This window comes from Mesoplodon bidens (genome assembly GCF_964165515.1).
Source record: "Mesoplodon bidens genome assembly, chromosome: 13".
Lineage (NCBI taxonomy): Eukaryota > Metazoa > Chordata > Mammalia > Artiodactyla > Ziphiidae > Mesoplodon > Mesoplodon bidens.
The window spans coordinates 57,299,890-57,325,403 of NC_138169.1; the positions used below are offsets into that span (position 1 = coordinate 57,299,890).

The 25,514-nt window shown below is 42.1% G+C and overlaps 1 protein-coding gene across 1 annotated transcript; it reads right to left on the reverse strand.

The window, feature by feature from the left end:
• Positions 1 to 15,670: 15,670 nt before the first annotated feature.
• LOC308626993 (serine/threonine-protein phosphatase 1 regulatory subunit 10-like) lies at positions 15,671 to 18,797 on the reverse strand. The gene is given in 4 exon segments (XM_081252596.1): positions 15,671 to 16,906; positions 16,910 to 17,866; positions 17,870 to 18,583; positions 18,587 to 18,797. Coding segments are annotated over 4 exon segments (2,715 nt in total). The 5' UTR covers positions 18,647 to 18,797; the 3' UTR covers positions 15,671 to 15,922.
• Between the last annotated feature and the right edge of the window lie 6,717 nt (positions 18,798 to 25,514).

The following is a 25,514-nucleotide window of genomic DNA, read 5'->3' on the forward strand; positions in this document are numbered from 1 at the left end:
CATTTACATTTATCACTTTCTCCTTAGGCCTCAGTAACTCCTGGATAGTCACACCCCACATCATTTCAAAGAAAGGCTACTCCTCAGCATGCCCTGAGTTGGCTTGCCTTTTCCTCATTTTTCCCTGTTATTTGGAGAAAGATATTGGGTCCAACATTCCAAGACTACAACAAAGCTCCTGTGTTGGCAGCCTCTTGCAGCAGCACTGATGGCAATCAACACCAATTTGGAACTGTGGGGTCACCAGATGGGCTGACCTTAAGCCATTCCAACACAGGCAAGGTTGGGCTGGGACTGCCTGTCCATCAACATGGCTTTCTCTCCTCTTGCATGCTTGGAGTGCTGAGAGCTGCCTTGCAGGTGGGAAACAGTTACATTACCATAAACCTCCAATTAGAGAGCCTCCCAGGCAGGCTGATCTGATCCCTTTAAAAGAGCTGTTAAAGGTGGCCAAATTCTGCCCCAGATTTGCATATTTACTCACTCAGAAATACAGGAAGTTACAAAAAAAGAAACTTGGAGAAGGAATTCTGCCCAATGAGTTTGGCACCTGAGGGTTGCATACAGACATAGCTGCTGGTACAGGAAGGATTAGAAATTAGTAAGCAGACCAGTCTCCAGTTTTAATAAGTGGGCTGAGAAAAGACTAATTCTCCCCTTTCTGAAAGCATGCTTTGGCTCTGGGATACTCTGTGTCTTCAGAGATGTTTTTAATTCATATGTTCTGAGAAAAATACCAGGAAGATCAGTGGGAGGACAGTCTCTCCACTAGACAACTAACCATACCTTTATGATTATGCATCATTTTCATAGTAAGGTAAAAGCTAATATTGCTAATGCAGTCTTCACTAAAATAATCACAAGATAAGCATTTATTTAAAATTAAAGTTTTCTCTTCTAGATTAAAGATATTTGGTTCTAAATCTTTGAATCTAGTATACCATAGACAAGAGTTCTAGTTTTTAAATATTAAACATCTACACACACTTTCAATAAAGAAATCAGTACAGTATATGAACAAGGCTATAGGATGGTAAGGAATGAACAATATCTTTAGTGTATGTCACAGAAAATAAGAAATCATCTGAATTTAGACCAAGTAGTAGAAACTGGTCTATGTAAGGGTTAACACCAGCATTTTCTTTATTTTTTCCTTCAAGCCCAAACACTTGAATGCAATAGTTAATCTAGAATAGTCAAGAACTATCAAATCCCAGCCTTTATTAAATATGTGCATGAATGATATAAATCTTCCATGAGTGCAGGGTCACTTTGATCCTTTCAGTGGCTCATAAAACAGCATGTATCCTCGTGCAGACAAAGGAGGTTGGCACCACATCTGAGCCAGGAGCTGCAGAAGGATATTTGAAAGGAGGGCAAGGATGCAGTTGAGTCTTAGATTGCTTCAGAGACTAAGACTAGATTTTTCTAAACTCAGTTTGGAAGAGAAAGACAATGAAAAGTGGAATATTTATCAATTGAACTCATCTCCTGATCCTTCCCTATTGCTATCTACAGGTTGCGGGCATAAAATCTCATGTTCAATGGTGTCCTGATGATATCAAATTGGGTTGAATGAAGCCTAATTGCCTCTGCCCTGGAAGGATCTTCAACCTGAAGTCAGAAACCTATTAACTGTCACCATGAGGGACTGATAGGGAAAGCAATGGCCCTAGATTACTTGGAAAGTGTTTTAGCAAAAAAAAAAAAAAAAGGTTTCTCATTCATCTGTAAGTAACATATTTGTTTGATACCCTTTTATTACTAAAACCTAAGGTGTCAGTATTTTAATGTTTTTTTAAGGGCTTTAGCAGTACTTTTACACTCAAGAATGGTTCAGAGATGAGCTACTAGTTATCTGAGGAGATTGTGAGACAGAGTCAGTAAGTGAAGGTCAAAACTTACACAGGCCACTAAGGCCACATTCTGATGCTTATATGTAAATAGAGGTAAACAAACCATTTTGCTCAGAGTGCCCAAAGGAGGAGCAATGAGAGAGTGGATTTAGAACACCTGTGGTGGTTCACAGACAAGACAGTATATGAGGCCAGGGTATAAACATGGTTACTGTTATTATTCTGAAGCCTACTGAATAAGGCAGCATTGCCAATGGCTTGTTCTCTCAGGAAACCCCTTGGGAGAGACCAGCAAGTGCCCTGCTGGTGAAAGGCCACACTTTTCATTAGGTAACACACAAGCAAGGTTTGGAAGCCTGGGTTTTTAATAAGAAGAGTCCAAGTTTTCAGTGTGTGGACATAGTTACTCATATTACAATTTCAGAGTAAATGCTTCTGGCAGAGCTCTCGCCTGTGAATTTCCTGTACTAATCTTGAAGCCGGATCAAGGTAAGTAGAATATCATCACAGAGGCAGGAGTCCTTCAGTCATGGCAGGTTGGGTATCAAATACTTCTGGCAAAAACCTTGCCAGGCAAGACTGGAAACTTGATATGTTACTACTTTTCCAAAACTGAATCAAAGTTATTTATAACTTATTAAGTTTTATTTTTATACTCATTTTAACATATTAAACTCTCTCTACCACCATGGTCACATGTAGGATTAACACAGAAACATGGAAAAAGATGGTTTGAACCTGGTTTGAAAAATTAAGATGGTGATAATAACCATTTCATAAAACTGTCATCAGAAAGTAACTAGAAAGGGAGAGGTCTGTGTATTCATGTATTTCACTGTACACATTTTAATTTTTATTGTGAAATAAATATACAAATAAGTATACAAGTTTTTTCAATTATCAAAGATTTATTACAAAATAAATATGTAATGACCACCTAGGTCAAGAAAGCCCTCTCCAATCCCTCCTAGTTCCTGCTCTGTGTCTCTAGTAACCATTATCTTGATTTAAATATAATCACATTTTTGTGTGTATTTGTAGTTTTTATCTTAAGCATGAATACTACATGAATGCTGTCTCTAAATACTACAATTTAGTTTCATTTGTATTTTGAAATTCATATAACTGGAATTATACTCTATGTACTTCTTTTATTCTGGCTTCTTTACTCAACGTGTCCAGGGTTTTTATTGGATTTAGTCTTGTAGGCATGGAGTGCCTGCATGACTGACTCCAGCCCCTCCATGGGTCAAACTGATACAGTGATCCAGGATGGCCCCAAGTCCCAGGCAAACCAAACCAGGTGTTCACCACAGACCACAGTGTTAGCAGCAACTACATGGTGTGGCCCAAAGCCTCACGTACACAAGACACTTGTAGGCAGGGGGAAGTAAATGGAGTTAGAAAGATGTAAAATCTTTCCACTCATTGGGAAAGTAGTAAGTTAACAAATAAAAGATTTGGATAATATGACTCCATAGGTACCCTAAACACCTTTGCAATGAAACAGACAGAGAGCTTGATGTTGCCTGGAGAGGTTGTAGCCGTGAGAGATTCTGACCACAGTGGGGTGGCATGTGAAGATGGAGAGAGAGACAGAAAGGATACTAGCAGGTGTCTTTTCAGATACTCCAGCCAAACCACTCCTTCCAGACTGCTCATATCTTATATTTGGAATTCTTTGATTTCTAGAAAAAGTGTCAGAACAAACTTTGTATGGATACCTGCAGTGTGGTAATACATATACATATACATATACACACACTAAGCCAAAGAGAGCATCCAGAGGTCATCCTCCCAGTCCATGAACAAGGGTGAGGAGGATTTGACAAGAGACCCAACAGAATTTTCAACCCCATGCCCCTAAATCATTGCTTTCTGCTGGAAGTTGTAGAATGTCAGGATAAACATTATGAAGTAAATATTGTGCACAATGGGGAGGGAATTAGCTGTGCAATTTCCATTAACGCTAATGAGACTCTGGTGGTTAATTTCCCATGCCTTGTGCTGAATATTTGCCCCAATTAGTTATATCAAGCTTGTGCCACACTGCTCCCAGCCAAGTTTTCACTTTTGGGGAGGGGTGCAGTGGGGAGTGGGTAATTGTCCTCATCGTTTCCTTAGGTTTCAGATGGTGAAGGCAAGGCTGAAGTCATCTAATCATATTGTTTCCTTCTTCGATTGAAAAGCCTCTGAGAAACTAGCACTTTGCCAAAACTTTTGAAATGCACAACCCCTTGGAAATCATTGTTTTCATTAGTAAGCTACCTGCTGGGGCATTCTCTTATAGGAGATCGGTTTATTGTCGTTTATTTATTTCACTCCAAAGAATAATTTCATCTCTATTCTCATTAGACCTACAGTTTGGTTTAACATCCCTATTACTTCCATGATGATGTTCCAGATAATAGGAAATTAAAGGAGATGTAGGAGTGAGTTTTAGAGGAGTACATTTGGATGGATCAGTCCATAACAAGCTTTTATTCCTGTGTACCAGATAGGGTTTGATGTTTTGTTCCAAAGAAATGCCTGTATATCTCATTTATGGCACCTCCCACATATGCCTTATATTATGTATTATATATATTTCTCTTATTTTCCTTACTAGACTGTAAGCTCCCTAAAGATTGGGACAGTGTTTTATGCACACTTACTTCCTCTACAGATATCTAGCAAAGTACTAGACTCTGTTAATATTTACTAATGAATTAAGATATAACACAAAGCTGAAATGGGAATAGACTAACATAAAGTAGTTTAAAATACCAAATAGAAGGTCCTTTTAAATCAGATCTTAGGATACATACAGTCACACCATATACATTTTCAGAACTTCAAAAAGTTTGCTTTTAGGGTGTTAGAATTGTCTTGAGAACAATTTTAGAAAGGAAATAACAGTGTGTTTGAAACAAAAATAGGAGGTAAAAAGGAAGGTAGGAAAAGAGGGCAGATTTTTGCAGTAAGCTTGTGGGAAAGATATATGAAAATGGGGAGAAATAAAATCTAGCCTTTAAGCTGGATTCATGTGGTTTTTGTGGGGTTAGGAGCACCTAGTGGATCAATAAGAGGGGCCATGATGTCATGTGCTCTGGAACAAAGAGAGTGAGGACTATATAACCCTGGTGTGTTGGGGAAAGGAGTTGATGAATATACACTCAAGTAGGCTGCCTTGAGACTTTTTAATATTTCAAACATTTCTGTTCATTCCCACAGCTCTTCTTCCGGACAGAAGTGGAGTCTGGTAGACGTGAGAATACAACTGCTGACCATCAATCAGAAAGGAATTTCTAAATTTTGATTGAGAAACATATTCTAGCAGAAAACTAGAAAGTGTTCTTCCCATGCATATTCTCCATAACAAACAAAACACAATTTTAAGCATTTTACTGACACCTGAAGAAAGTAAATCCTAAAAAGATATAATGAGTTAGAAAAGATAAGCAAAGCTAATAGTATAATATCTGTCCTGATAAATGTAACGTGTTTAAAGTGTCACTAATACAGTCTTTAGTTAATAGGTGTGTGATGAATATAGGTTGAATAAATTAATGGATAGTCCCAAAGGTTGCCAACCCTAGATCAGAAGATATTATTTTCAAACCTCCATAAATAAGTTTAGAAAAATAACCTACCATCAGGAGAGAGGCATATTCGTGCCCTAACCATAACATTTCTCTTTCTTCTTCATAAGATAATTTCAATTTACCTTTACCCTTACTTGCAGTAATTGCAGCTAGCTTGTATTTGTTGTTTCCTCTGTGCCAAGCAATACTCTAAAGCATCTTAAGGGTATTGATTTGATGTAAGTATTGCTATTATTATCATTTTACAAATGTAGAAAATATGGCACAGAGAGTCTTGGTAACATGCTCCAAGTCACTAAGCATTTAAAAAATCAGGTTTTGAACCCAGGATGCCTGACTTCAGACATTCCTTCCTTCCTTCCTTCCTTCCTTTCTTTATTAAGAGCATTTTTGAAATATAATTCACATACTGTTGTGGGATTAATTATATTCTCCCCCAAAATTCATATGTTCATATTCTAACTCCTGCTACTTCAGAATGTGATCATATTTGGAGATAAGACTTCATCAAGGAGATGAAGTTAAAATGCTGTCATTAGGATGGCCCTAATTCAATATGATTGTTGTCCTTATAAGAAGAGGAAATTTGGATACAAGTAGGTACAGGGTGAAGATGATGTGGACACACAGGAAGATAAGAAAGCCATCTACAAGCCAGGGAGAAAGGCCTGGAATGGACTCATCCCTCATGGCCCTCAAAAGAAACCAATTCTGGTGATACCTTGATTTTGAACTTGTAGTCTCCAGAACTATGAGAAAATATATATTTCTGTTGTCTGAGCCACCCAGTATGTGACACTTTGTTACTGCAGCCCTAGTAAACTAATACATATACCATCCACTTTACCTATTTAACATGTACAGTATTTTTTTAGTCTATTCACTAAAGTTTGCAACCATAACCACAGTCAATTTTAAAACATCTCATTAACCATTAAAAACCCCTACTCATTAGCTGTCACTCCTCACCTAGAGCCTCTAGCAAACACCAATCTACTTTCTGTCTCTATGGAGTTTACTATTCTGGACAATTCATAAAAATGAAATTATACAATATGTGGCTTTTTGTGTCTGTTTGTTTGACTTAGAGCCCACTTTGTTAACAACTATGTAATATTGTCTACTGCCTTACCTCTTTATTCTTGATTTCATCAATATACGACAGTAAATTTCTAACCAGTACTGCTAATTCATATAAATAGTCAATGGCACTCTGAAACAGTAAACTTCACACAAATCACTGAAGTGTATAACTGCGTGGAGGAGTGACTGATGGTGAGTGCCAGTAAATAAAATGCACCAAAATGTAAAAATGTGTTACATAAAAATTAATCTAGAAGATATTGACATATTTTCCTGAATTACATGAATAGTCTTGCAGGCATTTCTGGGGCCTTTAAATGCCTTCAAAACATTTCAGTTGTCCCCTCCTTGTTCAATGCCTATCAGTGATATAGTTAAAAAGTGTGAGAGAAACACTTCAATCCACCATTTTAAAAAAGACTTTTCCATGATACTCATGGGAAAGAGAGAAATGAAAGACCTATTCACTTATAGAACCTCAGCCCTATCTTGGGCAACTCTGCCTGTGAAATGCTCTGTCCCCTAAAATCCAGCACTTAAAGATTAGTTAACATCATGGCTTAGAGGCATAAAAGTGGGTATCAGCTCTGTGCTTGTATCTGGAAGGAATGTAATATAGAAGGAAAAAGCAAATTGTTTTCCTTAGATTATAAGCAAATAACTGTAGAGGACCAAGTTTTCATTCTGCTTGTGTTTTGAATTTTAGGATAGCCTCCTCTTAATGTGAAATCCCAGGTGTGAGACTCGTTTGGTGTGACAGTGGATGAAGCTAGTAGCTTAGCCTGCTCTGTCTGATCTAGGGACACCATCATGTCATGAGGATCAAACCTTGCTGGCAAACATGTGGGAGAGAAAACAAAACCTAGAATGCAGGATAAGAAGTAAGGGAGAGCAGTCATCATCATCACACAACTTCACACAGTTCCAGGGCTTATAGGGGTGGATTTTGACATTCTTAGGTCATAGAAAGACTGACAAAATACTTTAGAAATACTATTAACTTTTCTATGTCTTTCTTTCAGGAAACAGCCAGATCTTTATTGAACACCCGTTATATAACCCTACCCCATGCCAGGCACCAGACTTGAGACAAGCAGTCAAGAAAACACTGTCCCTAGAACTTGAGGATTTTGTAGAAAACATCGACAATTTCAATACACACAGTAAAGAGCTCCATTAAGATAGCAAGCTGAAAAGGAAAGGAACCTTATAAGCAGGGAAGGCTACAAGGAGAAAACAGACAAAATTTGACACAAATGGTCAGGAATCTTTTGGTCTCCAATGATAGAAATCAAATTGAAAAAGGAATTTATTGGTTAACCAAAACTCCAGGAATATTGCTGGTTTCAAGCATGTCTGGATCCAAATGTTCAAATGATATCCTCATTTTTTGTCACACTTTCACACTCTCCATCTCTATCCCTGTCTCAGCACTCACTTCCTCAGAGTTTGTTTCTTTCTCTGGAAGCTCTCTTCATATGACAGAAAGAGGACCAGTCCAATCTCTGAGCACACAGTCCTTAATGTTTAGGACCCCAGAGACAAAGACGTCTTCCCTCTCCTGTTTCCACCTACCCAGTCTCTTGGAGGCATGCCTACTGTGTCTGTCTGGCTGTGAGATCACCTTGTGGACAGAGTACCAGACAGAGGGCTGGGGTACGACAGCCTAGCCAAATGCTTATCTCTGAAGCCAAGAGTGGATGAGGCAATATGACTGAGTCTCCTCATAGCCCATGGGATGGAGAACAGGCAATTAGTAATAAGGCAACTAATAAAAAGAGGGGTCCTGAGCAGACACAAACAACACATATCCACCAGCTCAAACAACTGAAAGAAATTTGAATAGGCAGAAAGATAGGGGTGGAAAGCTAAGAAAGTATATATGTACTATATGAATAAAGTTATGCCATAGGCTGAATGTTTGTGACACCCCCCCCAATTCATATATTAAATACTAATCCTCAATGTGATGGTATTGATTGTGGCACCTTTGTGAGGTAATTAGTTCATAAGAGCAGAGCCCTTGTGAATGTAATTAGTGCCTTTATAAAAGAGACCCCAGAGAACTCACTTGCCCTTCTATCATGTTATGACACAACAAAAAGATGGCCATCTATGAACCAGGAAGCAGACCTTCACCAAATGCCAAATCTACTGGAGCCTTGACTGGACTTCCTAGACTCTGGAACTGGGAGGAATAAATTTGTTGTTTATTAGCTACTCAGTCTATGATTCTGTTATACCAGCTCAAATGGACTAAGACAGTTAAATGGGGTAGATGAGAATGCTATGTATGTTTGGGGAGGGAAGGAGGATGTGAGAGGAAAACAGATTAATTATAAAGGAAAATCTAAGTATGCATAGTGTAACATTTTCTCTTCCTGGTACCTCTCGCACCTGTTGTCCTTACAAGATGAACCAAGAAAAGCTTTGTTGAAGATCTGATGAGCACAAAAACTAACCCAGTTGATCTGACATAGGATGTGTGCCCACCTTTTTGAAGTTCATAGCCTAACTGTAGAGACAAGACATATACACATAGAAAGCTGTCTAGTGATGAATGCTAACATTAACACATGACCAAGTTCAATACTCCAAATAAATCTGCCTTTTCAATGCAGCCCTAGGCTTGGGGTTGACACTTCAATATGAAGAAACCAGGCCTGGTTATCTTCCTACAGGGGCCCCACTGAACCAAGGTAGGCCTCAGACTGCAGTCTCTGCCTCACCCTGTGAAGGTCAGATTGTAGCTCAAAAAGAATCCTGGTGACATAAATTATGTAAAACAACCACTTCAGGGTTTTAAACTGAACTGAGGTCTGAATTTAACTGCCCAGCAAATCACTGAAAAGGGACTATAGCAATATCTTTAATAGATGATATAAATACTTAAGGCATAAAACTGCCTATTCTACTTACTTCCATTACAGCAATCCTCTCCCTCTTCCAGACCTGATTAGGGCAGATAAACAGGCTCTCAAGCATCTGTTTTCTGGGCACGTGGATTTTTCCTAAGTGTACTGCTTTCTCCTGCATTACCTAACTTATTTTACTGCTTTCTCCTGCATTACCTAAACTTATTTGTTTGGGTTTTATCTGAGGCTTGTAGTTGGAAGACCAAGAGTAGCAGACTGGCTGTTCTGTACAGGACACTTGGATTACTAAAGTTCATAAATTCCTGTGTTGGCCACCATTCTGGGATGAGATAAAATGTGTTAAAATCTAGTCTGGTCCTAAGTCATCCTCTGAGCTCCATCTCCTTCCTGCCTAACCAAATTCCTACCTCTTTTGATGACCCTGGACCCATGAATCTGTCTAACCTTCTATTCTGACTATAATGGGCTGCCTTGTGAGGTAATTTTCTATGTCTGCATCTTCTGTCCCAAAGGTGAATAAGTGCAGGATTGTCTGAATCTGAAACACCATTTTATTTTTATGGTCCACAGGGTGTGCCAGAATGTCTTGGGAGGCAGCATGGGGGGCAAAATAAGCAGGGTTTCAAAGGTCTAGGAATTCAGTCTTGAAACCAACTCTGCCATTATTCTTTCTGAGCCACAGTTGTTTATTTCTGTAAAATGGGAATAACTCCACCCAACTCCTAATTAATAAATGTTTTCTCCTTTCTCACTCTCCCTGTTTGTTTTTCTTGTCATCATGCTCACCAATGTGCCTTCTGGATGCTTAATGAATACTGTTGACAGGCCCAGCTGTCTTCTAAAACCTGGAGTCACATGCCATACCCCTTCTGCCTCTCTAAATTCTACCAACACTTAAAAGTTCAGCAAAGTCCTCATTCTTTAATTCTCTAGTCATTATGGCTTTTACTATTTTCTACTGTCTCCAAGAACACTTTGGACTCTATTTACTCAAATAGCTAACTACTTATCTGTCAATTTTTTTACATCCATTATTTTTCCTTCCCCATTAAACTCCCTGATGGCATTTTTTGTGTACTTCCTTATGATTAGAAAAGTACTACTCCTTCAGTAGAAACAATAAATAGGTATTGATCTGCATGGGCAAAAATAATACCACAATCAATAATTTACCAAGAAGAAATTAGTAAATCATAACAGTGGAGACTACAGAAATTTGGTATGAGTCAAACACTCATCTGCTTTACACAGATTGTCTTCTTGAAACAAAAGCCTAAATGTATAGAAACAAACCGTAAGATACTCTTAGGAAGGGGAAAAAACAGAGTTTTTTTAAAATTTTTCAAGACAAAGTCTTTGTAAAGGAGATAAAGCTTCTGAAGAACTTCAAATGGTTCTAGTTGCAAGGGTACAATTAGAAAAAGGTTTCAGAATTTTAGATAATCTTATTTTCTTATAATATGTGGGCTATCAATCAGCTGGAAATGTGTAAAATATAACTAATTCCTTAGTGGTCACTTCCCCAGCCTAATCATGGTGCTTCTTGGATTCCTGTGATCCCTCCCATCTGTGACCACATAGATAAGCACCTCTGTGACCACTTCTGCCTTCTTTTTGGTTTCCCATACATAGGATTTTGCTTCTAACTAAAATTTAACTTTCTTTCATAGAGGGACTTTTCCCATCTTCAAAAAACCCAATACAGACCTGAGACTACACAGAGAGCATGCAACAAATTTTTCATTAGACTTACTCAATTTCATCCATCCCAAATATCAACCTGAAATCCAGATACATCTCAAAAGCCCACTATCTGTCAGATAAGGAGTGATGATAAAAACAGCAATTCCTTTTCTAAAGTTCTCTAGGAAGTGAAACATGTTTCACAGCAGAGCATAACAATTTGAAATCCTGAAATACAAAAAGCAAGTCTCCACACTCAGAAATGAGGCTCATCCCCCACGCAGTGGCATCTGGTTACTAAGAGAGGACTAATTCCTGTCCTTGGATGCCTGAGTACACCTTCTATTACACTAACTTAAATGAAAACACCGAGGGGAGAAGATGACCCTAAAGATTTATCTGAGGATATGGCCATATTAGATTCCCTCAAATCCTTTAATTTGCAAAAAGTCCCGAAGTCGGTGAACCAAACAAATAGCAGCTCTCTCCCCATGCTGCGTAACTTGGGTGATATTTATAGACAAGGAAAAGTTCTGTGTTCAGCAATTTCCTAATCAACTAAGAACAAATGGAGAAAGCAAATCCGTGAAATAAGAAAGGGCAACACCACCTAGCTATGACTTAAAAGGTGGCAGAGAAATGTTAGCGCCATTACCCTGCTGAGCCTCCTGCCCCAGTCCAGACGCATTCATCAGAGATGGTACAGAAGCTGAAACTTGAGGAAATGGTCTGAGGCCGTTAAAGCTGTAGCCTTCCACCAGCGGCCCTATAGAAGAGGACCCTGCAAAGGAAAAGGAGGGGCCCCGCAAAAAGCCTCAGATATCCATGACACATTTCCTGGATTCTTTTTTTTTTGGTCTAATGTGTTGTAATTTATCATTGACAGTTTCTGGTAATAAATTCAAATTCAAAACATCATTTAAAAATACTTACTATGTGCATGTCAAGTCCTGAGAGAGAAGCTTGAGACCCTCCAAAACAGAAGGAATGGTCCCCATCTTCAAAACATGAGATATTTCAGAAGCTGGCTTTCGTTTTTGATTTTGCTTTTTCTTGGGCTTATGAATTATTAGTCCTTCACCCGGACACCCATCTCCTCCACTTTTCTACCTTCAGTAGGTCTGTCTCTTCAATGTCCCAGGCAGATGAACTATATATTGTTGTTTTCCAGCTGCACTGGAAAAACCTATTTCATACCATGGAATTCTGTCAGGAAAACCTTCCCTAAAATATGACTTAACTGCCTCCATACTAAATCTCAAATTATTTCTTCTCATCTTTGGTTCATAGAAAAGTGAATAACCTGTTTCCTCTTTATGACTATGTTTATATTTGCAGATTCATAAGTAGAAAAGGACTTCTGGATTTAAGGAATACAATTGCAGAATTTCTCCACACAGTGAGCACATGAAAATAAAAGAATGAGGGAATATCAGAGCTCAAAGAACTGCAGAGAATGGTTCCCTCCCTATTCAAGTTCCTCCTGTTTCTCAAGTGGGGACTGTGCCCTAGGGAATTTGGGGCATCTGCACAGTGGCTCGCATTCTCCTTTGAGGCATGCTAGCTGTGGAGAAAGGGTAGCCCCACAGACTCCAAATTAGTTTCTTTTGCTCTTTTTCCATTCCACCCTGTAAGTTAAGACAATTATGAGTTGTCTAGCATGGAAAGGCAAAAATAATCTGCTGAATGGATTTTTTTACTTTCTTTGAGACTTAAGTTCAAGTTTATTTAGGTTGGTTTGAAACCTGTTTCTTCATCTCTTTTTCTCTTCTTGGCCGTTAAATCCCAACTCTAGAATCACCTTCCTTAGATTCCTCTTTTCAGCTTTCTTGCCTTGATATGCCTGTGAATCAGTATATTAACTTGACAAGTTTCTGTGGTCTCAAGTTTCCTAGATTCTCCATGAAAAGACATGTCTTATACCCTACTGACCTCAAATAATTCAAATAGGACTAGGAAAATTATTCACAACTTCCATGGCCACAACTTGCCAACTGCTCTATATCTGTTTGTTTTTGCAGGAAGGTGGGGGTGAGACAAGGGGATTCATAGACAGGCTAGCGTGGTGAAACAATCAGCCAGGTTTTTTTTGGAACCGCTAGACCAAGACAATAGACAGGAGCAGAGCACAGCATCTCCAAGTGGGCTTGGATCTAAGCAGCTGTGCAGTTAATGTTATGAAATGTCTTGAAAGCAAGTAACAGAGGTTGGCCAAGACAAATGTTAAGATCTGGGGGCTTCCCTGGTGGCGCAGTGGTTGAGAATCCACCTGCTGATGCAGGGGACACGGGTTCGTGTCCCGGTCAGGGAAGATCCCACATGCTGCGGAGCGGCTGGGACCGTGAGCCATGGACGCTGAGCCTGCGCATCCGGAGCCTGTGCTCTGCAACGGCAGAGGCCACAACAGTGAGAGGCCCGCGTACCACACAAAAAAAAAAAAAGAAAAAAGATCTGGAATTTGTTTCAGAGGCATTGGAAAACTAAACAACAGCCAAGTCAACGATTCTCACTCATCAGCATATAAAAATCTAGATCATGAATTAAAAACAAAAAGATATTGCCAAGAAAGTCAGGAAAAGGCACTGATTATAAGAACTAGGTTTTGTTTTTGTTTTCCAAAGGAGCTTGGTAATGAGAGAAAATATAAAATAACAAGATATTTCAGTGAAGAAAATGAAAGCAAAGTCAGCTATGGCCACAAACTGAGATGAAGATAGCCCAGTAAATACTGACCTATAGCTCCACATATTCATCACACAGTCCTTCACACCAGCCCGGATTCCCTCCTCCAGAGTCACCCATGACCTCAAACCATGGTTGAAGGACATTTTGCTACCAAGGCAAAGGATATCAATTTGCTACCCTTCTCATCTCTGACTTTTGTGGCTGAGGATTCTGACTAAAACAGTGTCTGTCTAGGGTATCTATGAGCAGAATCATGACAAACATCTAAAAGAGATCTAAAGGAACTACAAAAGAATTTTCTGGAAGAAACCCTACACTGTAAGACTAAAAGAGACATTGAGATCTTTAGCTCCAGTGCCCACCCCATGCTGCCTTAGGGCAGTAAAGGTGTTTTCATGCTGTAGATGAAGGTACCTAGGCCCAGAGACATGCCCAGGGTGAGGAAGTATGGAGGACAGACTAGAATCAAAGTGTCCCATGGCTCAGTTAGGACCAGGGTCTTCCCACTGGACCACATGTCCCCCTCTTCACTGTGTGGTAAGAAGACCTCCTCACATTTACAGAAACTTTAAAATCAATTAGTGTATTGGCTCTGGAAGAGATATTGTAACCTGTCCAGAGTAATACAATCAGCCATGTGCAGTATTACTATCCTCTATGAAGAACCTGAATAAATAAGACATTTATAAAAATGAATGGAAAATCTGAAATGAACATCCCAAGAACCATGAAAAAATAAGCTAAGAGAAATTGAATTTTCTTTGAGTCTCTGAGAGAGAGGCAGCAGTTGAGGATTTTATACATAATTTATAAGGAAAATTGTCCCATTCACTCAGATATACACCGTATCAGTTTGTGAGAAAGATTAAGAAAGCTGCCTTTTTTTCTTTAATTTAAATCAAATATAGGTATGGAAGAAAATGAATTCTGAATGAGGGAAAATGCAATGAGTCTCATAGCAAGGTTTACCAGAATTTACATGAGAGTTTAATTTGTTTTATTTTTATTTTTTTAAAATACTTCTCTTTCCACTGTTTATTATTAATGTACAAAATATACAAAACCAAAAGAAAAAAGAAAATACTCATCCTCAAATCCATTGTGGCTCTAACCCAAGACCCTGCACAAAACCCAGCCAATCCACTGTTTTCATAGAAAACAACTGATGCTGAGACAGGTGAAGGAGAGGGCTGGGAGAGGGCAGGTCATCTTATCGAATCCACCCAGGAAGGCACCTGGTGGGGATTCAGAGGTGGCTGACAGGACAAGGGAGCTGGAGGCCTCACACCCACAAGGTTCCAGGTGGGGGCCAGGAGCGCGCTAACTCCCAGAGGCAGTGCATGTAGTGTGACTGGCATGCCCAGCACACCGGGCTTCAGTTGAAAAGCTGGTCTCACTGAAGTGTTTTAATTTCCAGAATGAGCTGCAGCCAAGGGTGGACCACCACCAGTGGCCTCACCTATGCCAGCTAAAACTTTTCACCGGATGCCGATGTGAATTTGCCATCATTGAACCTAGCATACCCATGATGCAAACTTGGGTGTTCACGGAAGATTGCAACGTCTTACTTGAGAAAGGACTCAATGTAAAGCCTGTGTCAGGGGAGGAGTGGGGATGATGTGTTCCAGAACTCAAATCCAGCCTGATTGAGTCCTCTCGGTGCAGTGGGATACACAATACCCCTTTTACCATCTCCCCACCCCACGAGGAAGCATGAATTTGGCGGGGATGATTTCATAAGTGCAGCTGATCCTGTGTCAGGGTTCTGTGTGCGTGTGGAGGACCCACAAGAGGAGAGTAGAGGTGTTCTCCAGGATAACCAGCTTTAGGTTCTCAGGCATAAAGGGTAATACCGGAGAGGCGCTTGGCATAAAGGGCAAATCTCTTCAAAAAATGAAGCCAACCGGGTCTCCTCTTCAGCAGTCCAGGGTACAGAACGTGTCCAGTCTCTCTCCTCCCCATACTGGAGGAAAATATGTACATCAATGCGCACCAGTGATCAGAAAACCCCCAGGAACCCAGGCAGGTGGGCACTGAGGGGGCCGGCTCCTCATCAGCTGGGGAAAGGGGAAAATGGGCCCCACAGAAGCCATAAAAGGGTGGAAGGAGCAAGGCTGCAGTCCACAGGAGTGTGGGCGGGGTGGGCAGGTGGTCCCTAGGGCAGGGGGGGCCCATTGACACCCGGGTGGTAGAAGGCACAGTTGTTCTCATAGCAGCAGTTACCCTTCATCATGAAATGTTGACAAACAGGGCGATTTGACATGTCTCCTCTATGGCTGTGGCCTCCATCATGCCCTCGGTGGCCCCCTCCACCATGGCCAGGGCCATCATGGCCACGGTGCTCATGAGGGGGTGGCCCTCGATGGTCGTGGCCTCGGTGACCAGGGCCATCATGAGGCCAGTGGCCATGGGGCCCCCCATGTCCAGAGCCTTCATGGGGCCGATGTCCACCACCAGCACCCGTTCCTCCACCAGGGCCTTCATGAGGACGATGGCCACGGCCACCACCCATGCCACTGCCAGGGCCTTTGTGGGGGCGATGCCCACCGCCCATGCCACTGCCAGGGCCTTCATGGGGACGATGTCTGCTGCCACTGCTCATGCCCCCACCAGGGCCTTCATGGGGACGATGCCCACCACCTCCGACCATGCCCCAACCAGGGCCCCCTCGTCCATTTGGAGGTCCTCCTCCAGAGCAACCTCCTCTGGCCCCTCGGAATGGAGGAGGAGGAGGAGGTGGTACACTCCCACCTCGGCCACCACGGCCTCTATGGTATGGCCCCGGACCTGGTCCCCCACGTGTCGGGCCACCCCGCATGGGGTCACCTGGGCCATCCCAGAAGGGATCACCCCCCCGGGGAGGGGGTGGGGGACCCAGGAGACGTGGACCCACTGGCCCACCAGGGCCCCCAGGGCCCCCATGGGGACCTGGCATAGGTCCGCCAGGCCCAGGGGGGAAGTGCTGCATGCCCTTGGGGCCCCCAGGGCCTCCCAGTGGGAAACCATTGGCTATGGGACCAGGGCCTAAGAGTCCATGAGGCACCAGCATCTGCTTGATCTTGTCTGAATAGTCTGGTTGCTTCAGCAGTTCCTCTGAGGGATGACTGTTAGGGCTACCCATGATGAAGGTGAGGATCTCCTACACATTGATGACTCCTCCTCCAGGACCCTGGGGGCTCTTCCCGGCACCCATGCTTCCCATAAGATTGGCCAGAACAGGAGGCAACTTGGAACCGCCCGCCCCATCGGGTGAGCCACCAGTTTCCCCAGGCTCCAGGGTCTCAACATATGGGGTCTCATCCATGGAACATTCCTCATCTAGGAGGATGAGTTTTGGGGGGATAGGCTCATAGGGCTCAGGATCAGGCTCGTGAGGACTCTCCTTGTTCAGGAAGAGCTCCTGAAGGATCCCCTTCTCCCGCTCAGCCTGGATGTACCGCTCCTGGCTGTTGCTTCCAGGGGTGACAAGAGGCGAGGGCAGCACCAGGGGCCGGGGGCACACCCAGGGCACCTTCTCCTCCATGTTGTCGTGGCTCAGACGCCGGGCCGTCTCAAACGCGTGTCGGTCTGACAGTATCTCTCGCTTAGCTGCCTCGCCAAAGTCCTTGATCTTATTCACATTCACTCGTTCAGTTTCATCCAGTTCAAAATAGAAATACTCTCTCAGTTTGCCCTCCTCAGGACAGGTCACAGCTTTCCTCTTCCTGCTTTTCCGGGTCAGGAGGCTAGGATCTCCGGGACTCTCCACTGGTTTTGCATCCAGAGCTCCTGGCTCCAAAGAGGCAGTATCCATGAGCTCTGGGACTTCAACAGGGGGAACTGGGGTCCCTGGACATTCTGTGTCCATAGCCTCAGAAGGAGGTGCTGGCTCTGGGGAAGAAGGTTTGGCTGAGCTCGGTTCTGTGCTCGTTTTCCCTTCAAATGGGCTTGGCTTGGCAGCTGTGGGTGACAACACCTTCTTCTTCTTCTTAATTTTGATGCCTGGAACAGGGGCTGAATTGAGCGCATCCAGAAAGCCCAGGCCCTCCATAGGCTGTGGCGGGATGATCTTCACTTTGATCTCTTTGGTGGCAACTGTGTTGAGTGGCTTGTATTTCTTCTATGCAGGGGGCACAGCATCTCCTGCGGCAGCTGTGGAACTCTGACGCTTGAGGGGGATGGGTTTAAGGTTGTACTTGTCAGAAACCACCACTGCACTGGCATTCTTCTTCACAGGCACCAAAGACGGGGTCTCCAGCTCTAGTCCGGTAGAGCGGAACTTGGCGTGACTGGGTGCCGTGGTTCGGAGGGACTTGGGCTTCTCCCTCTTCTTCTCCGGGGCCTCCTCGGCCCGAGTCTCAGCCTTCACCTCAGTCAATGGTCGCTCAGGAGGGGTGGTTGGACTCTTTCCCTCTTCTTTCCGTTTCTTCTTATCTTTCTCAGCAGGCTGGGTACTGCTCTGGGAGCGGATCACTGCCATCCAGTCGCTGACAAGGACTGAGGCCAATTTCCAGAGCTCTTCATCCTCACTTGACTTGCTCAGCTGCTTCACCAGTTTGGCTGTGTTGTTCTGCTTGAGATGGTCAACAGTGAGTGGTAGGTGCTGCAGGGTCAGTAGAATTTGATGCAAGAGGGGAATGTTGTTGGTTGTCTTTGAATATGTCAGCCAATTGTTAAGAAGCTTGTAACCACCAACATCAATAAACTTGACCAATATTTCTGGTGAACGGGTCTGCAGGAGAATGTTCAAGTAAGTGCATCGACTCACCATCTTTCGTGCTTCCTTCATCAGACAGAAGATCTTCGAAATCCCATCCACACTCTTGACTTCCCCATCTCAGTTAAGGAAGCTATCCAGGCCCTTGAGAAGCTCTTTGGGGTCTATGGGACCCGAACCCATGATCGAGGTTTTTATCCAATTTTTTTGCGACGTCAGCACCTCGGGCTCAGGGGGGGAGGGGGTTAAAATTTTGGAGAAAAAAAATAAAACAACCAACCAGGACCCAAAACTCAATTATTTGGGGGGCCTCATTGGATCAAAAAGTCTCCTTAAAAAAGATAAAGGCCACCTCAGTATTCATTTCCCCACCCACCCACCCAACTCCATGTAGGGAGGGGGGGGTCTTAGAAAAAAAGTTCTGAGTGGATTAAAAAAAGTAAATGCTGGATGAGTGAATTTGGGTGGGTTTGGGAAGGGAGGGTGGTTGATTATTTTTGAAGTTATGTGGTGACGGTCCTTCGGCCACAGATTTCAAGTCCCAGGCAGCGTGGGCTGGTGGGGTGGGCAAGATAGGTGGGAAGGGGCAGAAGACACAAGTGGTTGGGCTGGTGGCTGCTGTTTTCCCTTTCCCCCCTCTCTCAGGATCCTTTCAAGGGCTTAGATGTTGCTGCAGCTTGTTTCTTTTCTCCTCGTGGCCGGCCCGTCTTTCTCCGAGAAAATTCAAACCAGCTGATTGGCTATCCTGCCTTACCCTTCACTCAGCCTCTTCCCCCGGGCATCCTCTTCCACCTCCTTCCTGGCCTCCGAACGCGTGTGCTTGACCTAGCGGCCTAGCACCTCCCTTTCCTCTGCTTCCACCACTTCCGCCGTCGAGATCATTTCTCACCAAGGGTTGGTAGAATCGGACCGGCGCATACGCAGTGAGAGGATCGCGGTCAAAATCGACTTCAAAATTGCTTAAAGTACAAACTGTAAGAGTGGGATCTAAGAGTCGTAGTGGCTGGTTCAGCAAAAACGCAATTGTGTGGTCGAATTCGATTGTGACGCAGTTGAAATTGGCCCCTCCCTACGGCTCCCCTTTCACGGTTCCTTAGTTTGTTTTAAATGAGTAACTTTGACCTTATTTATTGATCAGTAATAACAAAAGATCCCCAAAGTCCCACTTAGTGCTAAAGCTTCCTGTTCTCATTTTCCCTCTGCTCTAAAGAAAGCTGGTCGTTGGCGTAAATAACACAGACTTCTCTGGATACCTATGATTTGAACAGCATCAGTAAAGTACTCAGAACTGGTTATCATTATCTCTTAAAATGTTAGCATAATTAATTCAGTCCTTGGAAATTTTTACCCTTAGAGAAGCTTTTAAATTGCTAATGCTCCTAGAAACACAGATCTAATTTCCCCACTAAGGTATTGGTAACTTCCTCTAAACCTCAAATTAAGAGGATTCAGGGAGGCTAGACAAGGAAAAAGAAAAAGACTTTGGAAGGAGGGGAATAAGTGTAGTAACTGAAAATTAGAAAGAAGGAAAACCAGACTATTATGATGGCACAATTTTGCTGGTAGGAGCTCAGAATAGGTCAAGAAGATCTATACCAGCAATCTCCATAGAAAACATATGTCATTTACCATGGCTCCTTTTCATTTGAGCCCTCCCCTTATCCCTCTTCTCTATCCAGGAACATCATTCTGATCACCCCTTGGACCACTGTGAATTCCTCCAGCAGTAGTGGCAAGTAGACACTAACCTATATGCCATTCTCATATCAGATGTTCCCTTGCCCATTGCTTTCTGGGTATTCATATTCTTGTCTTAGGCTCTAATGGAACTGAAGGGTTAATACATTTTTCTCTCTTGAGGAGATACACAGAATCTGCAACAAGGCTACTTCTGCCAAGCAGCTCCAATACTAATACTAAAAATAAAAAATAGCAATGATGCAGCTCTTTACTCTTTCCAAAACTCATTTACTTATGTAATTCTTTATTTATATAAACCAAAAAGGAAATTAAGCAAGGGGGTTTTATTATTCCATGTTTACAGAGGAGGCTATAACCACTGAAATGGCCACTACTAGCTAAATTTTGCTGAAAGTTACTTTATGTCAGCCACTTTTCTGAGCACATTACATATATTGGATAATTTGATCATTTCAACAGCACTGAGAGGTAGCTACTATTATTATCCCCATTTTATAGATGAACTGTGGCTTTAAGAATTTGAGGTATTTTCTCAAAAGCAACTTAAGAGAAAGTGTGGCTTGAATCTAGTTCCATTGAATCAAAACTTAATGCTCTTAAATGCTGCTACTGTAAATAAGAGTTAAATTGAGGAAGGCTTTTTCTCAAGATTATACTTCCTAAATGGCAGGAAGTGGACTACTTCTGGATCTAACTCCTCATCAAATGTACTTCCAACACTACCCTGATATTTACAGAAATGCAAGCAATTTGGCTGAGGAACAGAATGATATGGTAATCTTAGCTTTTCCAACTTCTGGCAATAGAACATCCAGTGTAAGCACAGGGTAAATTCCAATCTAAGGCTGCAATTTTGATACTCCCTTGTTATTAGCAGAGTGAATCACTCTAACCAAGAGCTACAGAAAACACTTTCTTCTGGTAACATCATTGGCTGTGACAATGAAGTAATGAGACCCCCAACACACTCAGCTTTTAGATTTCTACTCCAAAGTGATTATTTTGACAAAGCAAAACATCAACAAAATGGACATGCCATTTTCTTAATAATGATGATTGTTATTTTTCATAGAGTTAGCTTGCATTATCCAGTACACTTATTTGGTTGAGAAAAGAAAGCTGAATTAAATTCATATTTCTTATTTGCAAAGTCAACAAATTTAACCAAGTTGCCATGTGCGGTGTTGGCCTCAGTCTACGTCCCACTCTTAAGGAGTGGTCAAGGGAAGAAGTTTAGGTTCTGATCAGGAGACTCCTCCAGGAAAGCAGCATTTCAACCTGCTGTTCTCTGATTTGAACAGTGATGCTGAGGCTACCCCTGCCATGCACAGCAAAGACTCTGAATAAGTCAACCACAAACTGTCAAATGCTATTGTATAGTTTCTCTATAAAGTGGCCTGAGATGGCTCCAAAATATAAAATTCATCTTCATAACACCAAAGTGAAGAGAGGAGACATGAAAATAATTAATTTTATCAAATTACCTTGATTCCATAATCCAAGCACTAAATTTGAAATGGTAAGTCTAGTGGTGCTGTGCAAATTCACTTTTACACACAACACTTTCTCCTTATGTGAAACAAAATGTTTGTCTATATTTTTACATCAATAACATTATTCAATAGATTTCCCTCAAACAGGGAGAGCTTCTGACAGATGTAATGGCAGTGGCTCTCCATGGCCTAACAGTGTTTTTCAAAGTATGACTCTAAAATCAAACCTAGAGAGGACCTTCAAGATGGCGGAGGAGTAAGACATGGAGATCAACTTCCTCCCCACAAATACATCAAAAATACATCTACATGTGGAACAACTCCTACAGAACACCTACTGGACCGTGGTAGAAGACCTCAGATTTCCCAAAAGGCATGAAACTCCCCACGTACCTGGGTAGGGCAAAAGAAAAAAAGGAAAACCAGAGACAAAAGAATAGGGATGGGACCAGCACCTCTGGGAGGAAACTGTGGAGGAAAAGTTTCCACACACTAGGAAGTCCCTTCATTGGAAGCTGATGGAGACGGGTGTGTGGGCAGGGGGGAAGCTTTGAAGCCATGGAGGAGAGTGCAGCAACAGGCGTGCAGAGGGCAAAGCAGACAGATTCCTGCACAGAGGATAGGTGCCGACCAGCACTCACCAGCCTGAGAGGCTTATCTGCTCACCTGCCGGGGTGGGTGGGGGCTCGGAGCTGAGGCTCAAGCTTCAGAGGTCAGACCCCAGGGAGATGACTGGGGTTGGCTGCGTGAACACAGCCTGAAGGGGGCTAGTGCACCACAGCTAACCAGGAGGGAGTCTGGGAAAAAGTCTGGAACTGTCTAAGAATCAAGAGACCACTGTTTTGGGATGCACGAGAAGAGGGGATTCAGAGCACCACCTAAATGATCTCCAGACATGGGTGCAAGCTATGGCTATCAGTGTGGACAACAGAGATGGGCATGAAATGCTAACACTGCTGTGTAGCCACCAACCATCCTGGGTGCAAACACAGGTCACTATCCACACCTCCCCTCCCCACCACTACCAGGGTCCCGTGATCCAGGGATAACTTACCCAGGAGAACATATAGTGTGCCTCAGGCTGTTGCAATGTTACGCTGGCCTCTGCCACCTCAGGCTCACCCTGCATTCCATACCCCTCCCTCCCCTGACCTGAGTGAGCCAGAGCCCCCAAAACAGCTGCTCCTTTAATCCCTTGCTTCTGGGTGAAGAACAGACTCCAGAGGTTGACCTACACGGAGAGGTGGAACCAAACCCAAAGATGAACACCAGGAGCTATGCGAACAAAACAGAGAAAGGGAAATTTCTTTCTGCAGCCTCAGGATCAGTGGATTAAATCTCCACAATCAACTTGATGTATCCTGAATCGGTGGAATACCTGAATAGATAACGAAGCATCCCTAAACTGAGGCGGTGGACTTTAGGAATAACTGTAAACTTGCGGTTTGCTTTCTGCATCTAATTTGTTTCTGGTTTTATGTTTATCTTAGTTTAGTATTTAAAGCTTATTATCATTGGTAGATTGTTTATTGATTTGGTTGCTCTCTTCCTTTTATATATAGATATATATAAATATTTTTTTTCCTTTTTCTCTTTTTGTGAATGTGTATGTGTATGTTTCTTTGTGTGATTTTCTCTGTATAGGTTTGTTTTTACCATTTGTCCGAGGGTTCTGTCTGTCCAGGTTTTCTCAGTATAGTTTTTAGTGCTTGTCATCATCAGTGGATTTTTTATTGGTTTGGTTGCTCTCTTCTTTAAAAAAATTTTTTTTTTAATTTTTATTTTAATAATTGTTTTATTTTAATAACTTTATTTTTTTAATTTTATTTGCTTCTCTGCTTTTTCTTTTCTCCCTTTTATACTGAGTTGTGTCTGACAGGGTCTTGGTGCTCTGGCCAGGTGTCAGGCCTGAGCCTCTGAGTTGGGAGAGCCAAGTTCAGGACATTGGTCCATCAGAGACCTCCTGGCTCCACAGAATATCAATCAGCAAGAGATCTCCCAGAGAGCTCTGTCTCAATGCTAAGGCCCAGCTCCACTCAACGACCAGCAAGCTCCAGTGTTGGACACCCCATGTCAAACAAGTAGCAAGACAGGAACACAACACAACCCATTAGCAGAGAGGCTGCCTAAAATCATAATAAGTTCACAGACACCTCAAAACACACCACCAGACATGGTCCTGCCCACCAGAAAGACAAGATACAGCTTCATCCACCAGAACACAGGCACCAGCCCCCTCCACCAGAAACCCTAAACAACCCACTGAGAAAACATTACCCACTGGGGGCAGACACCAAAAACAATGGAGACTATGAACCTGCAGCCTGCAAAAAGGAGACCCCAAACACAGTAAGTTAAGCAAAATGAGAAGACAGAGAAATACACAGCAGAAGATAGAGCAAGGGAAAAACTCACCAGACCAGACAAATGAGGAGGAAATAGGCAGTCTACCTGAAAAAGAATTCAGAGTAATGATAGTAAAGATGATACAAAATCTTGGAAATAGAATGGAGATAATGCAATAAACTTTTAACAAGGACTTGGAAGAACTAAAGAGCAAACAAACAATGATGAACAACACAACAAATGCAATTTAAAATTCTCTAGAAGGAACCAAGATCAGAATAACTGAGGTGGAAGAATGGATAAGTGACCTGGAAGATAAAAGAGTGAAAATAAATAACACAGGGCAGAATAAAGAAAAAAGAAGGAAAAGGATTGAGGACAGTCTCAGAGACCTCTGGGACAACATTAAACACATCAGAATTCAAATTATACAGGTCCCAGAGGAAGAGAAGAAGAAAGGGACTGAGAAAATATTTGAAGAGGTTATAGTTGAAAACTTCAGTACTATGGGAAAGTAAAGAGTCAATCAAGTTCAGGAAGTGCAGGGAGTCCCATACAGGATAAATACAAGGAGAAACATGCCAACACTCATAATAATCAAACTATCAAAAATTAAATACAAAGAATAAATATTAAAAGCAGCAAGAGAAAAGCAACAAATAACATACAAGGGAACCCCCATAGGTTAACAGCTGATTTTCAGCAGAAACTCTGCAAGCCAGAAGGGAGTAGCAGGACATGTTTAAAGTGAGAAAAGGGAAAAACCTACAACCAAGACCACTCTACCCAGCAAGGATCTCACTCAGATTTGATGGAGAAATTAAAACCTTTACAGAGAAGCAAAAGCTAAGAGAAAACAGCAGTACCAAACCAGCTTTACAACAAATGCTAAAGGAACTTCTCTAGGCAGGAAAAACAAAGGAAAAGACCTACAATAACAAACCCAAAACAATTAAGAAAATGTTAATAGGAATATACATATAGATAATTACCTTAAATGTAAATGGATTAAATGCTTCAACCAAAAGACGTACACTGGCTAAATGGTTAAAAGATAAGACCCGCATATATGCTGTCTACAAAAGACCCAGTTCAGACCTAGGGACACATATCGACTGAAAGTGAGGGGATGGAAAAAGATATTCCATGTAAATGGAAAGCAAAAGAAAGCTGGAGTAGCAATTCTCATATCAGACAAAATAGACTTTAAAATAAAGACTATTACAAGAGGCAAAGAAGGACACTACATAAAGATCAAGGGATCAATCCAAGTGGAAGATATAACAACTTTAAATATTTATGCACCCAAAATAAGAGCACCTCAATACATAAGGCAAATGTTAACAACCATAAAACGGGAAATCAACAGTAACACAATCATAGTAGGGGACTTTACCACCTCACTTTGACAAATGGAAAGATCATCTGAAATAAAAATAAATAAGGAAACACAAACTTTACATGATACATTAAACAAGATGGACTTAATAGATATTTATGGGACATTCCAT